The sequence below is a fragment of the Schistocerca serialis genome, chromosome 9 (assembly GCF_023864345.2).
Source record: "Schistocerca serialis cubense isolate TAMUIC-IGC-003099 chromosome 9, iqSchSeri2.2, whole genome shotgun sequence".
Lineage (NCBI taxonomy): Eukaryota > Metazoa > Arthropoda > Insecta > Orthoptera > Acrididae > Schistocerca > Schistocerca serialis.
In genome coordinates, this window is record NC_064646.1 from 386,340,049 (window position 1) to 386,357,421 (window position 17,373).

At 45.2% G+C, this 17,373-nt stretch overlaps 1 protein-coding gene across 1 annotated transcript in view; it reads right to left on the reverse strand.

Annotated features, from left to right (window-relative positions):
- Positions 1–8,267, reverse strand: part of LOC126418684 (cell division control protein 42 homolog) — a 600,617-nt gene extending 592,350 nt beyond the window's left edge. The window contains exon 1 of the mRNA XM_050085577.1: positions 8,024–8,267. Within this exon, the coding sequence (XP_049941534.1) occupies positions 8,024–8,255 (232 nt within the window). The 5' untranslated portion in view covers positions 8,256–8,267. The remainder of the gene's footprint in view (positions 1–8,023) is intronic.
- Between the last annotated feature and the right edge of the window lie 9,106 nt (positions 8,268–17,373).

Sequence of the window (17,373 nt, forward strand, 5' to 3'; positions counted from 1 at the left end):
TGTGGCAAAATGATGAAAGGTAAAAAGTTTATCGCTTACTACATTTTCGCTGTGCATGTAGTAAACTACCACATCAGGAATAACGTGTAAATTTATTACTTCGTTGCTACTAACTCTATTCGCGACACATTTCGCAGACAGTACCCGCACAAGCCGCTGAATGTACCTACAAAATTATGTCACTGTGCGGCACACAGCTCCAGAGGTATGACGTTATAAACACGCAGCTGGCGTGAGGAGACTGCTGGGCGAAATCCGCTGGATATACAGGTGAACAAATGTGTGTGAAGTACATTAAATATATACGACATGTGGGTATGCAGGATAAGCCATGGGTAAAAGAAATCGTTCTAAAGCCCTTGATAGATTTCAGTCAGACTTGGTACACGTGCTGATTACTATCCGGAAAGAAATACTGATTACTGTGAAAGTAAGAATCAGCAACCTCCTATTGGAATAGGGGTCATAACGCGGAGACAGAAGGGGATACGAGGAGATGGATACAGGTGGGTGGGGGGGGGGGGAGGTGGTACACAGAGAAGGGGAATGGGAAATGGACAGCTAGAGGGCAGCACATACATAAATAAGGTAAGAAATCAAACGAAACCCCAGCATCCCACACATTAATTATCAATCCTGGTACCCTGCTGCGCCGCTTCATCCATATTCCATGAGAGATACCCCTCTTCCCAACCCTAATCAGAACGATGAACTTCACAGTAACCTTCCATCCTACCACCCCCCCTCCCCCACGAACTTTGTCACTACCTGTAGTTCCACAGGGCCTCAGCCATACTCATCACTGCATGTTTATCACGGGCATTATAATTTTCATGCACCGCCAGCATCACTATTGCACCGTAGCACTACTAATATTATCGTGGTGTCGTCCGAAGAGTGACGTCCTATAGTAAAGTTGGTACTGCATGACGAAACCACAAGCTAAAGACAGTGTGTGTCAGACGCAACCACGAACGAGAGACGCAACTGAAGACGCGACCTCAAGAGGTTCGGTACGCCAAAGCCGCTGCTGCAAGTCTACTTACGTCAGAGAGCAGCGCTACTCGCCCACCATTTGACAGCCAGCCTGATAGCAGCAGCATCGTATCTCATATCCAGGCAGTTAACTGAAATCACTAATCAGAACTGTGTACCAAAATTTATAGTTAAATTAAGGTGATAATTGTTATTTAGCACTCATCATAGTAACAAACAGTTATCGTTGTGTTCTGTGTCCGCCCCCGGTAGCTGAGCGGCCAGCGCGACAGAATGTCAATGCCAAGGGCCCGGGTTCGATTCCCGGCTGGGTCTGAGCTTTTCTCCGCTCAGGGACTGGGTGTTGTGTTGTCCTAATCATCATCATTTCATCCCGATCGACGCCCAAGTCGACGAAGTGGGTTCAAATCGAAAGACTTGCACCTGGCGAACGGTCTACCCGACGGGTGGCCCTAGTCACACGACGTTGTGTTCAGCGACAGTACTAAATGTACACAGCCCTGTCAGATTACCATGACCACGACGTATGTTCGACGTCAACGTGCAATAACCTCTTACAGACAGGTGGCGGCACTATCAATGGAGGTTATATAAAGCGTATTGGGAAGAAGAGGGGGTGGGAGGGGGGCGCTTGGAAACAATGCAACTGTTGTGACGAGGAATCGGTGAGATTTATCTGACGTCTGGCCAAGAGTTGAACCATTTCCGAAACGCCTAAGTTTCGTAACTGTTCGCGTGTCGCTGTGGTTGAATTACAACATGCATGGCAAAATGGTGCTATCCAAAACCAGCGCCGAAGCACCTGTGGTGAACCACGGGGTGGACGACTGTTGCCGAGATGAGCACGGGCGAATAGACGCGCTACTGTGGATCAACTGACTGTCCTGATGACCCAAGGGGCTGGGCTACCAACTGTGTCTTCTCAGCGACCGCTCAGCGAAAGATTCCGCGGCAGGCGCCTGGCTCGTGTAGCTATGCTGACTGCTGTTCATCAGCGACTGAGGCTGGAGTTCGCTCACCAAAACCGCAACATTACGTCCACTGAGAGACGATAGGTCGCCTTTTCTGATGAACCGCGTTTTTTGCTCAATGGGACTCACGCCCGTTGGCGTGTACAGCGCGAAACGTCTGAAAGCAAACACCCTGCAATTATCTCGAAGGACCCAGGACAGCCGAGAGTGTGTTATCGTCTGTGGAATGTTTTCGTGGCATTCCCTGGGTGATCTCATTCTAGAAGGCACTGTGCATAAACACAGGTATGCATCTTTCATTGGGGACATGTACATCCCTACATGCAGTTTGTTTTTTTCTCCGCAAGATGGCATCTACCAGCAGGACAATGCAACGTGTCACGTGGTTGGGAGAGCACCTGGATGAGTTTACCGTACTACCCTGGCCACCGAAATTCCCGGATTTAAACCCAGTCGAGAATCCGTCGGACGACCTCGACCGGACTGTTAGTACTGTGGATCATCAACCGAGAGAACTCGCGCAGCTGGCCACAGCTCTGGAGTCGCCATGGCTCCACTACCCTATCGGTACCTTGCAGAATGTCACTGACACTCTTCCCGCACGTCTCACACCGGCCCACACCGTAGAAGGCGGTTGTTCACGGTTTTGACAATGTATACTGTCATTCTTGTTGTCATGGATTTAATTCGAGTTAGGTATTCGTGTATTAAAGAGTTTTACTAAACTGAACTAACGTTCTTTGTATGTGTTGTAGTAACCACTCGATCTCCTCCAGAAGTTCATTAGTTGAACTGTCATCTAGGTTCCTACGACTTATATAAAAACATTACCGTCAATTACTGCGTTGAAACTGTAATATAAAATCACTTAAAACATTTTAAAACTGAAGTATTGGCCACCAATGTATTATCTACCTCTTTTCTATTTTAAGACATTTCAAATATGCATAACCTCTGGCTGAATAGAGATTTTATCGGCTGCACCTTCTTGGTGAATTGATATTTCAATTTAAAAAAAAATTACACTAACGAGCTACTAGAGAACAAATGTACCTTACTTCAAAATTCTCACGAAACATCCCTGAACAACCTCAGAAATTTTGTAGTCCATCGTATGATCTAGTTTCTTTGTCACGTCCCTCGCATAAACTATTACTTCCCTACGCCATCACCACTTAAAAATTCTGCAGGTCAGCCTTGTGGTGCCTGAACAGGTTCTCTCCTCCTACCTACACTTAATAGTAGACATTCGGCAGTTACTAAAATGTTAGGATGAGGGCAGGGTGTGTGTGGCAAGGAAGGTAGAGATGTCTAACCAATCCATAATATATTCAGAACAGCAATAAGAGTTTCCTAGATAACCAACCGCCCCCTCATTTTTCACAACTGACATATGATGTACACTGATGAGCTGAAACATTATGACCACTCCCCACCGCTTACCTCGTGGTGTTGTGGGCACGCGACGTAGCAAGGTTGGTTGGTTGGTTTGGGGAAGGAGACCAGACAGCGTGGTCATCGGTCTCATCGGAGTAGGGAAGGATGGGGAAGGAAGACGGCCGTGCCCTTTAAGAGGAAACATCCCGGCATTTGCCTGGAGTGATTTAGGGAAATCACGGAAAACCTAAATCAGGATGGCCGGACGCGGGATTGAACCGTCGTCCTCCCGAATGCGAGTCCAGTGTCTAACCACTGCGCCACCCCGCTCGGTGCGACGTAGCAAGGATAGAACGTAAGTGGAAGAGAGACAAATGGGCAGTCATTATAGCGAAGATACCGGCGGCAAATGTGGAAATCCACTGATATGAGTGGTTTTCGCAAAGTGCATATTGTTGTGGCACTGCTGCTGAAAACGACAATCTCTGAAAGGGCGAAGCGGATCGCCTCTTGACGTACTACTGTCGCGAGCACCTACGGGAAGTGGTTGAAGGGCTATGAAATAACGAGTAGGACGTATGCTACTGGACGACCATGTCTCACCACAAAACGTAGGGGTCGAGGGTCTCCCATTGTGTAATCCGGGATAAGCAGCGATCTGCGGCAGATATGACGACAGAGTACAATGCTTACTTAACAGTGAAATTCGCCAAACAGCCATACAATTGAGGTGTTATTTTACTTTATTTTCGCTACCAGTTTCGGCAATTCATTATGTCATCTCCAGGCACCACATGCACCTTTAAAAAGTAATCGATGTAAGCATACTGGGGCCATATGTTTCTGGATGTCGTGCTTTCGTAGCTCAATTGCTTCCTTGGAAGACTTTACTGCCTGGAGATGTCATAGTGAATTCCCGAAACTGGTAGCGGAAAAATAAAATAGAATAACATCTCAATTGCACGTCTGTTTCGCGAATTTATTCTACATGTACATGAACACTCTGAAAATCACATTTACGTGCTTGGCAGAGGGTCCATCGAACCACCTTCACAATTCTCTATTATTCCAATCTCGTATAGTGCGCGGATATCTTACCGTACAAGCTTTGATTTCCCTTATTTTATCTTGGTGATCGTTTCTCTCTATGTATGTCGGTGTCAAACAAATATTTTCGCATTCGGAGGAGAAAGTTGGTGACTGAAATTTCGTGAGAAGATTAAGTCGCAACGAAAGACGCCTTTCTTTTAATATCTGGTAAGGATCCCACACCGCGCAGCACTATTCTAAAAGAGGAAGGACAAGCATAGTGTACGCCGTCTCCTTAGTAGATCTCTTACATTTTCTAAATGTCCTGCCAATGAAGCGCACTCTTGTTAGCCTTCCCCACAACAGTTTCTGTATGTTCCTTCCAATCTAAGTTATTCGTAATTGCAATTCCTAGGTATTTAGTTGAATTTACCGACTTTAGATTTGAGTGATTTATGTGTAACTGAAGTGTAAGGAATTTCTTTTAGCACTCATGTGGATGACCTCACACTTTTCGTTACTTAGAGTCAGCTGCCAATTTGCGCACCATTCAGGCATCTTTTCTAAATCGTCTTGCAGTTTTTTTTAACTTCTGATGACTTAATTAGTCGATAAACGACAGCATCATTTGCGAACAACTTAAGACGGCTGCTCAGATTGTCTCCCAAATCGTTTATATAGGTAAGGAACAGCAAAGGGCCTATAACACTACCTTGGGAAACGCCAGAAATCACTTTTGTTTTACTCGATGACTTTCCGGCAGTTACTACGAACTGTGACCTCTGACAGGAAATCACAAATCCACTCACATAACTGAGACGATATTCCATAAGCACGCAATTTCACTGTAAGCCACTTGTGTAGTACAGTGTCAAAGGCCTTCTGGAAATCCAGAAATACGGAATCGATCCGAAATCCCTTGTCAATAGCACTCAGCAATAAAGAGCTAGTTGTGTTTCACAGGAACGATGTTATCTAAACCCACGTTGAATGTGTGTCAATAGATCGTTTTCTTCGAGGTAATTCATAATGTTCGAACACAATATATGTTCCAAAATCCTGCTGCATATCGACGTTAGTGATATGGGCCTGTACTCCATCGCCAAATCTGCTGCAGATCGCTGCCTATCCTGGGTTACACAGTGTCCGACCTCTGTGTGTTTTGACGAGACGTGGTCGCCCAGTATCATACGACCTGCTCGTTATTTTACCCTCTTCGCAACAGATAACCCCTACGTGTTGACCCTACGACATCTTCAATTACAATTGCTGTGGGCACGGGACCATTGGGATTCGACCACCGATCAATGGAAACGTGTGGGCCCTTCGGGTTAATCACATTTTTGCTACACTTGGTCGAGGGTCGTATCCACAAAAACCGCCATCGGGGTGAACGGCAGCTCGGAACGTCCAACGCACCACGGACGCAGGCTGGTGGAAGCAGTATTATGCTATGGGAGACATTCTCCTACGCTTGCATGGGATCTGTGGTAGTAATCGAAAACACGCTGACAGCTGCGGACCACCTACATCCCTTCATGGTTGATTTGATCCCAGACGACGTCATCTATCAGCAGTATAGTTGCCAAAGTCTCAGAGCCGGTAGCGAGCTGCAGTGGTTCGAAGAGCATCATAGTGAATTTATGTTGATGTCCTGGCCACCAATTTCGCCTGATGTAAATCCTGTGGAACCCATCTGGGTCGCTATCGGATGCTACCACCGCGTACGCAAATCGGCGGCCTTTTATTTACAGCAATTGCATGACCTGTACGTAGACATGAATGCCATATACCTCCACAAACCTACCAACAAACTGTCATGTCTCTGATGGCAGAATCAGTGATGTATTTCATACCAAAGACGGACAAATTATATTTGGCTGGAAGGTGAACCGCAGAACGGCAGGTATCAATCGCGGCGTGGCCAAACAGCTGTTCAAATAACGAGCTTATCGCTGAACAGCTGAAACGCACGGGTCATGTCGCACTGCCTGGAATGGTTCTTAAATTCCGCTTACAGTTATGTCATCTGAGTAGGCGCATTCGTTCAGATTATACGGGATCTGTGATATCGGCGGTACTTAACTTTGAGGAAGGAACGCTGTTGACAACAGCCTAAAACTACTCTCGAAAATCATTTGAAATGACAGTGGCATTTCCAGAGCAGCGCATTCAAGAAATACTGAAATTTCATAAATATTTACCACACGTGTAAAGAAAGGCCAACATGTCATGATATAGCTTGTCTTGTTTAGGTCCGGGGAGAAATTTGCACTAGGGTAAGTTACATTCATAATTTCGCCAATCTTATTTCTACTGCTACTACGTTTTAGCGTTGTCTACAAATCTACACAAGCATGCGACACCACTTCATTCAAAATTGTAAATAGGAACTACTTACAGCCCTACGTCTCCTCCATGCGCATGAGCGCTTCTGTCTCCTACAGCTGTTTATGTCGTTTCATGGCCTGATATCAGCTAACCGAAGACGCCATACAAAAACACGCAGACACTTCCAACTGCTTCTTTCGAGGTGCCAAAATACGCTAGCATTAGAATGTTCTTGCTATACGTGGGCCGACAATCGAAACTGCGTTGACCTTCAGTGTACCAGGCATTGCGCAGACAAATCCGAAAATCCTGTCACGGTGAAGCAAGTCGCCTAAATTGAAAGTCTTCTTTTAACTTCGGTCACTGAACCTCCCAATATGGTCGTTTGTCGCGCAGTGATATCGGCCACGGCCTTTTGTTCTAGAAGTACTAGGTTCGAGTTCACAGGTAGAAATTATGTATCGGACCCCCTTGTATATTTGTAGTATACGTGCAGTTTAAGCACTTAATATTCATGAAAATAGTCATCGGACTTGTTCATCGTGTAACATAGGTTTTCTAAATTTACCTTGCATTTTCGGTTTTATGATGAAAAGTGAGTTAAATATGCCAAATTTTATTCAAAATATGTCGAGAAAGTAAACACTAGGTTACGCTGGAGATCTGTTTGCAGCCGTAAGCTCTATTTGGCGTTGATATTCGTTGACTTCGCTAACCTACAAGCAGATTTCAAACTAACGTAATCTAGGCCTCGAGCTACGCTACAGATCAGTCTGACAACGCAAGCAAGCAAGGGGGCGATCCAGTGTAAACCTCGAGTGAAACTGAGGTTTTTAAATCAGTCCACACGAATGCCGAATTCATTCCCATAGTACAGATGCTACCTTTTTTTACCGAGTTAAACAGTCTTTTGCACAGAACGTGGACTTTCATAAATAAAACCTTTCACCCTGATTTTCGGCGTGGGTACTGTATCACACATATTGTGAGTTTCCAAAGCTGACATTATTTACGCGGTGAAAAATGTAAACACAGCTGTTGGCCACCGTCTCCAGCCGGGGAAATACATCCTGATCGTACTGTTGGTGCACTCGAGGAATGATAATTCGTGAGTGTACATTCACAGTATGTAGTTGGGCTGTTTTGACACTCGGAGACAAGAGGCATCGTTATGTCAACACAAACACAAAACTACGGACTGGAAAAGTCATCGTCACGCCCACGATATCGACGGTGAGCACGCGTCGCTTCTAGCTCCACTTGGCAGCAATGACAGACCAGCGTTCCCTCAGGAGTAAACGCGCAGAGTGACAACTCACCGTTGTAGTTGTCGAACGCGGTGGGCACGTACTCGCTGGGGAAGCCGTTGGTCGAGTAGCTGACGACGAGCGAGGTCTTTCCGACGGCGCCGTCACCGACGAGCACGCACTTGATGCGGCGCGCCGGGTCGGGGTTCTTCTTGTCGGCCGGCGCCTCCTGTGCGGGCGCGGGGCCGGAGTCCTGCTGCTGCTTGAGGAGCGGACTCGTGCAGCCCATGGCCGAGGGCGGCATCCTAACCCGACAGCGGAGCACTCACTTCTGCCCGCCGCGGCCCGTCTGAAGAGTGGCCGCGCACCGCTGGCCCTTAGTTACGTCGGCCACCGCCCTGCGGCGCGGTAGGCGGCGGGCGTCTCGCGCGCTACCTGTCGGCAGGGCTGTGCACTACGGTCACGTAAACCGCTGCACGAATCAGATTCAAAGCAAAGCAATCGCGCGTAATTTTGAAGCCTTCTTCGAAAATTTCAAATGGGAGGCAGACCGTCTGCCTTCTGAATGTTGTGGTCTGATGCCCGAAGAACATCATAGGCACAGACATTCCACGCTAGTAAATTTTTTTATACTAAAGTGCAGAGAAGACTGAAATCCAAAGGGAGAGTCAGGAGGTTTATGATCCCGTCGCCAAAGGGCATTTTATGCGTAACCTAGCTGAGTACCCGACTTTGCCCGGGCAACCTTCTACTAGTCCGTCTCCTCCTTCTCCCTCTCTCTGTCCACATCTTCCTTTCCTCTCTCTTGATCGCCTCCTCCACCACCTCTGTTGTTTGTCTGCTCTTCCCCCTTTCTCCGTCCATCTGACCCTCTCCTCTCTGTCCATCTTCTGCTTCTGTCTCTGTCCATCTCCTTCTCCCCTTCTTTCATCCATCTCCTCCTCTCCCTCCCATTTTCCAACGCCTCCTTCCCATTCTCTCTATCCTTCGCCTCCTCCCTCTGATCCTGTCCATCTCCTCCTCCTTACCTGGTTTCACTCTCCTCCCTCCTCTGTCTCCCTGTTCCCTTCTCTTTCATTTCTCTGTCAATCTCTTCCTCTGCTCTCTCTTTGTCCATTTTCAACTCCACCTCTCTTTATGCAACTCGTCCTCCTCTTGTGTCTATCTGCTCCTCGCCCCTTCCCTCCTTACCTTCACAGTATTTCTTTCCAGATCGTAACTAACATTTGTACCACATTTGATTCTATTTTTTCCAGTGGTTTAGGATGAGATTTTTACCTGTGGCTTTGCCCGTATACACGTACACGCATATCAGATATGTTTCACATTTAGTTAGCATATTTGACACATATTTCCACACATATTTCACCTCTATCTCTAGCGAATTTTGCACAGCAGTCAATGTTCATGATGTTGTATCCTTTGAACTATGTGTCATGCAATGATATAATTCCGCAAGAACATCTAGTAATGTGTGTCGCTAGTGTCTACGAAATGTGATGTGAATAGACTCAGTAGTAAGTAACTAATTAATCGAAACGTCAGTGCCCCGTGGTCTGAGGTTGAGGTGTCTTCTCACGGCCCGTGCGGCTCCCCCCGTCGGAGGCCAGAGTGCTTCCTCAGGCATGGCTGTGTGTGTGTGTGTGTGTTGTCCACAGTGTAAGTTTCTTTAAGTGTGTTGGCTTAGGAACCTCTGACCTCTACAGCTTGGTCACATAAGACCTTACCACAAATTTCCAATTTCTGAAACTGACATGTCAGTGTTTATAATGTCATAGTTCCTGAACTATGTGCTGTACAATGACATAATTTTGCTAGTACAATCAGTGGTACATGTGAATGCTGTCTGCGAAATGAGTCATGAATACAATTGATAGTAAAGAAATAATAAACTGAACGTCATATTTCATGTGGGAGTTTTACTGCAGTTTTAGTAAGCGATGAACTTTTTTCCTTTTTGCTCAGTGGTCTTATTCTCAAATATTGGATGATTAAAGTATGGATATTCGTTAATCGTGCACCATACTACTTTTTAATTCCCACCCCCACCCTTTCGGTTGACAGGTAGTTTATACCTCTGCAGCGATTACTTCTAGACAATAAGTGATAAATGTACCAACGTTGGCTGAAATCGGTCTGGTGGTTTAGGAGATGAAGAACATACATACATATACGAGGGCAGTTCAATAAGTAATGCAACACATTTTTTTTCTGAAACAGGGGTTGTTTTATTCAGCATTGAAATACACCAGGTTATTCCCCAATCTTTTAGCTACACAACACTATTTTTCAACGTAATCTCCATTCAATGCTACGGCCTTACGCCACCTTGAAATAGGGCCTGTATGCCTGCACGGTACCATTCCACTGGTCGATGTCGGAGCCAACGTCGTACTGCATCAATAACTTCTTCAGCATCCGCGTAGTGCATCCCACGGATTGCGTCCTTCATTGGGCCAAACATATGGATATCCGACGGTGCGAGATCGGGGCTGTAGGGTGCATGAGGAAGAACAGTCCACTGTAGTTTTGTGAGCTCCTCTCGGGTGCGAAGACTTGTGTGAGGTCTTGCGTTGTCATGAAGAAGGAGAAGTTCGTTCAGATTTTTGTGCCTACGAACACGCTGAAGTCGTTTCTTCAATTTCTGAAGAGCAGCACAATACGCTTCAGAGTTGATCGTTTGACCATGGGGAAGGACATCGAACAGAATAACCTCTTCAGCGTCCCAGAAGACTGTAACCATGACTTTACCGGCTGAGGGTATGGCTTTAAACTTTTTCTTGGTAGGGGAGTGGGTGTGGCGCCACTCCATTGATTGCCGTTTTGTTTCAGGTTCGAAGTGATGAACCCATGTTTCATCGCCTGTAACAATCTTTGACAAGAAGTTGTCACCCTCAGCCACATGACGAGCAAGCATTCCGCACAGATGGTTCTCCTTTGCTCTTTATGGTGTTCGGTTAGACAACGAGGGACCCAGCGGGAACAAACCTTTGAATATCCCAACTGGTGAACAATTGTGACAGCACTACCAACAGAGATGTCAAGTTGAGCACTGAGTTGTTTGATGGTGATCCGTCGATCATCTCGAACGAGTGTGTTCGCACGCTCCGCCATTGCAGGAGTCACAGCTGTGCACGGCCGGCCCGCACGCGGGAGATCAGACAGTCTTGCTTGACCTTGCGGCGATGATGACACACGCTTTGCCCAACGACTCACCGTGCTTTTGTCCACTGCCAGATCACCGTAGACATTCTGCAAGCGCCTATGAATATCTGAGATGCCCTGGTTTTCCGCCAAAAGAAACTCGATCACTGCCCGTTGTTTACAATGCACATCCGTTACAGACGCCATTTTAACAGCTCCCTACGGCGCTGCCACCTGTCGGAAGTCAATGAAACTATACGAGACGAAGCGGGAATGTTTGAAAATATTCCACAAGAAATTTCCGGTTTTTTCAACCAAAATTGGCCGAGAAAAAAAATGTGTTGCATTACTTATTGAACTGCCCTCGTATATAGACACATGTACATTCATAGAGATTGCAGCATGGAGTTCCACCTTTCATTTTTGACGGGACCAACGAGATATACGGGCCCTGCAACAAACTTGCGACATCACCCTACTAGGCTTGTCCGACACACTTCGCTGACTTGGTGACCTTACCACAGTGGCCACAGGCACACACAGCAAATAATACACATATGGATGAACAGTTCAGTGCATCTGGTAATTTCAGGTACATCATGTATCTGGATGTAAACAACTTATACGAGCGTCTCATGAAACAATCCCCTCGTACTGAAGAGTTTCGATGGCAGTCTGTTAGGGAAATCACCAGACTGCGTAAGAAAACCAAAGACACGCAGCTTGCGTAATGGGGTGCGTTTTAGAAGTAGATACAATTAATCCTAGTAGTCTGCATGACGCACACAGCGATTTTCTGCTGTATCCAGAGCACTGAGTTCCGGAAAACGGTCTCCACACCAAGCTGATGATAACGCTGATGGGAAAAACAAAGTACATAATACAGCATCATAATCATCAGCGAAATGTCAAGTTGGGGTTGCAACTGGAAGGTGTCACCCACACTATTTCCTTCAAACAGCGTCGTGGTTAAGGAATACATTGATTTAAATACCAAAAGAAGACATGTGACGTGCACATTTGAGAAACATTTTAAAAGACTTTCTAATAATGTATTTTTCTCCAAAAATACCAAAATATTATACAAACTTGCAAAATTCACTTAGTTACCCATTGAGAGAGGCGTTGTGGACACCAGGCAAAATTTTAAATAGGCCACAATCTTCAATAAAGATTTCATCACCCTAGAGATGGCTAACGTCTCGCTAGAACTCATGAAACGTGTTTATGCAGGAATGTGTATATTAGACCTTTCTCAACTCCACATGTACCAGTACCAACATGTGAAACTCATTTCGCTGTTACAGACTTCCCATATGTATACGTGGAGAGCTTCATCTACTAGGTGAAGGGTTGCAATTTATATGAAGTAATAAGGTGCCACCACCGCACATTTGACACATCTGAATAGGTAGCTGATAATCCTTGTCGCATAATACCTGCAAACGGAGGGCCGCTGTGGCCGAGCGGTTCTAGGCGCTTCGGTCTGGAACCGCGCTGCTGCTACGGCCGCAGGTTCGAATCCTGCCTCGGGCATAGCTGTGTGTGATGTCCTTAGGTTAGTTAGGTTTTAGTATTTCTAAGTCTAGGGGACTGATGACCTCAGATGTTAAGTCTCATAGTGCTCAGAGCCATTTGAACGATTTGAATACCTGCAAACAATGAGAATGTATGAAACGGGAGGTGAGTCGGTCGCCGATTACGAAATTTATAGGACTGTGTTTGAAAATGCATACTTACTGTGCACACATGGAAGCTACCTTTAAGCAGGCAAACTGCGTGCAGTGTGTGTCATTAATAGCTCTCATAACTGATGACTTCTTGAAATGCCTGTATGGCGATTTTCGCACTGCTCCATCTCCTTCTCTGTATATGGTGCAACAATTCAGTATTCAATAACGAAGACATGAGATGCACACTGCATCACAATTGAGAAATGGCTTTTCGTGACATGATGATAAGTTGGTTATTTGTGCAGACAGGATTGAAGCCCTACTAGAGACACACCATTCCCTTGAGTGGTACAGTGTCTCCATGTGTGTTGTGTATATGGTAAAAATGCGTGTGTGTATATGACCCCCTTATCATAGCATATTTGTGTAGGTGGTGTATCTGTGAGTGCATGTGTGAGTGATTACATACTATGTACGCAGATTAATGTGTTGTGCACACTGTGTGTCTGAGTGCATACTGCAAGTTAGTTTGGTTTTTGTGTACTACGCGTGTGAGTTATGTTGTTTTGTATACTATGTGTGTATTGTATATATTTTCTGCGCGGTTGGTTAAGTTTCGCTGCTGGTAGCTATATTAAATTAGCTTGTATTTAATTTAATCTTATACTCACAGGAGAACTGTAACAATATTCCGTGTCATCTTAGTTAAAGTGGAGAGTGTTAAAAAAAAAAAAAAAAAAAAAAAAAGAGACGTACCACGGAACTGTCTCCATGAAGAATTGTACTCTCTTTCCCACGACAGGTCCGTGGGTCATTGAAGTCACTGTCACCAAGCAAGAGGTGTTTCAGTATGCAGGTAAACTCTGCGTGCATAAAAAATCATGGCCAGCTTGTTCCTCTGTTTTCTCCCACGATCATCGGCTTTTTTGTGTTTTTATTATCGTGCATTTAAAGGCATTTAGATTGTATACGGGTTCAACCTGAATTCCTGTGTTTGTTAATACTTTTCTATTATCTGCCACATTAGTAGATATGTGTGTTGCTATCCCCACTCATTTTGCAGCTACAGAATCAATCCACAGTCGAAATATTGCTGCCTAGTCCTGCAAGTAGGATGGGAGCAATGTCTTTTTATCCAGAGTATTTCTGTTCCGATTTATGTGGGTATTTACTCTTGCAGAGGACTCATAGAGTTGCATTAATCTGGCGCCTGTATATGATTCACTAATTTTAGGTAGCTATACAGACATATTGCATTCCATGAGTAAAGAATCAATCGCAGGCAGGTGTGAATTACCATTATAGTAAAAACAGTTGAGGCTTTCGTAGTAAACAATGGGGAGAAGCAAGTTCGAAATTACTAGGCGCGGCGGTACGACACATATTGGCCAGGGAACAGACTAGACTGTGATACGTAACTGTGACTGCATTGAAAGTGAAACGGAGGTGGACAGACATCTAGCCAGGAGAATGAATGGTGGGTGGGCTATGGAAACTAGAAGCTGAGAACTGACCGAGACGACGACGTAATACATGGACAAAAACAGATACACCACGGAGCACCTATTCGATATTTATCAAACGTTGTGGAGATGTTCATCATGTAACGGGTATTAAATGATTAAACTTTCATTCCATTCGGAACTGCTATCTACCCATTGTCAGGGATATGCTCTTGTATTCGTTATGGCTTGGAAGCAAACAACCTCAAAATGTCATCTTCAGGATTTTTCTTCTTGCTTGACACACCTGATGTGCCAGTTCATAAAGTCTGCTGGCTAAAAACTGTTCTGGAAGCACACTATTCATCTTCCCATCACATTCCAGAAATTCTCTATGAGTGAAAAATCAGGGAACCTGGAAAGCCAGCCAAGGATCAGTTCATTCCTCAAGACTTTTATGCTGTAAACTGTGCAGTTTCCAATTGCTTTATGCTGCTGGAGTGTGCCATTAGGAACTCTGGTCATCAAGGATATGGCAAAAGTTTTACCATTGTTGTCACATACTAGCGAACATTGATCCTGCTTCCAACTGTTATCTAACGTCCTCCCCATATCACGATGCCAAGATGTGGAGAGGTTCTGTTTTCGAAAATCACTGCTTCGGCCGGCCACTGTGGTCGACCGGTTCCAGGCGCTTCAGTCTAGAACCACGCGACCGCTACGGCCGCAGGTTCGAATCCTGCCTCGGGCATGGATGTGATGTCCTTAGGTTAGTTAAGTTTAAGTAGTTCTAAGTTCTAGGGGACTGATGACCTCAGATGTTAAGTCCCATAGTGCTCAGAGCCACTTGAATCAATTTTTCGCTGCTTCGTGCGACCTCTCACCAAGTCCTCGGGCATGTTGGTGTCGATCTGACATAAGCGAGAATGCCGGATATCACATAACGCCACTCAGTGTCCCGGTTGATTCTGGCGTTACACTACGCAAATCCCTGTTATCTGTGCTATGGTGTCCATACAGAATCCGCATGGCAACCAGCTTCCACCTGATCCCAGTGGTTCGTGGTGACACTCTGCCTGTAATCTCCATCTGGACTTCAACTGTTGTCCTCCATTTGTTCCACGTTCTTCTTGTAGTGTAGTTGTTGTGGGTGCACTCACGCTTCTCTTCTTGCCACGCTGTTGTGCTGAGACCATCTCGCCACCACCAGTCTTGCAGTCATCTTACAAGAAACAACTGTCTGTCCGATCTGCAGGTTTGACGCTCTCATGTCGGCCATGTTAATGATGTGTCTTTTCTTAAAGTCCGTAAAACAGCAGTAATGTTCAAGTGATCGTTCTCTGGGCATGCTGTGTTGTAATCTCCAGAACTGTTAGACACAACCATCTGCCAAGACTTACACCATCATTCATCATGTATAGGAATGGATTTTTTCTGTACTGAAAATACAGAACATTCTGGTGCACTGGACACGTATAGTACGCAGGAGCGATGTAAAAGTGTGGAGGAGGCATTTATCCAGCAATAGATGTTAAAGCGGTGTTAACTGAGCATCTGACTAGTTGCAGCTTCTATCAGCAGTTGTGAGTAGACTAGCTGTTACTGGCAGCTGTGCTCGCATGTCAATAGTCTTGTTATTGTGAGTGATGGTGGGTAAGTAGGCTGTTGTACACGTAATAATGTCAGCTGCCCTCATTTATCTGCCTGTTCTGGTGGTAAGGACAGCACGTGATGTACTGCCCCCTCCCCCCCCCCCCCCCACTCCTGCTCCGCAGCAGCAACGACGGTGCCACTGCTGACCTCTGACCACTGCATGCAGAGGAGCACGGTCAGGAGTGCACATCAATCCATCGTGCTACTGAATTAAGTCAGGATCGTACAGTATGGACATTATGCAAGAGACGTAATAATGTTCACTGCTGTACCACCTACTTCACATTCGTAGCAGTTGACTTTTTTATTTTTTTACTTTTCAAAGTAGGCTATGTTCTTTCTCAAGTTAAAGCTATCTCTATATCAAATTTCATCGAAATCGATTCAGTATTTTAGTCGTGAAAACGTAACAGAGCTCATTCGCATTTCATAATATTAGTTCACAAGTGCAGATTAGGTTCAAACGGTTCAAATGGCTCTAAGCACTATGGGACTTGACATCTGAGGTCATCAGTCCCCTAGATCTAGAACTACTTAAACCTAAGTAACCTAAGGAAATCACACACATTCATGCCTGAGGCAGGATTCGAAACTGCGACCGTAGCAGCAGCGCGGTTCCGGACTGAAGCGCCTAGAACCGCTCAGCCACAGCGCCCGGCACAGATTAGGCACGTTGAGGGTTGTATAAGCATTGTATTCACTGTATCGAATCATATCGCATTGTATATATCAACAAATAAAAGCACTTTCAAAAATGTGATAAGCTGAAGCGTCACAGAGTAAAAAACTTTTTCAAAGAGTAAAATTTATGTGTGTCTCTATGTCACGTTATATTCTTCAAACGAGATAAAACTTTAAATCATGTTATCTCTTTTTTTTTTTTAATCCGATTTTAATGAAGTTCCCGTGAGATCATCAGATTGCTGACGCTCTGAAACAGCTTATATTCATATCATGTACTCTACGAGAAAGAAAATCCACTAAATACTAACCTATGTTCTGCGTGTAACGTAAAGCGATGTCGCATCTGATTGGCCACGTTCCCCTGCACGAGGCAAAAACTAAACTTGCCATATTCTTTATTTTATGCTGGATAACCTCATCCCGTGACGCCTGGGGGCTGAGGATGACACGGCGGCCGGTCGGTACCGTTGGGCCTTCCAAGACCTGTCTGGACGGAGTTTGGTTTTAGTGTAGTTGAACGTGGAATTCCACACTGTACATTTTGTCGTCCCCTGAGAGAACGTCTGTACGTCAGTTAACTTTCCCATTTGTAGCTCGAACTGTGGCTTGAATTAGTTCTCATTCGTCTTCGCTCCGCTTTTATGCTTTCTTTATAGGTGGGTTTCACACACTTTCACATTAGTGTACAGAATGATGAAAAAAATTAATGTAACTTTCTTGATAACAGTGAATGCAATGAATGTTTTAAATTTTGTCCTATAGTAGACGATCTTGCTAATAAAATAATAAGTCTGCTTCATTCGTAACGATTACGCTTTGTGATTTA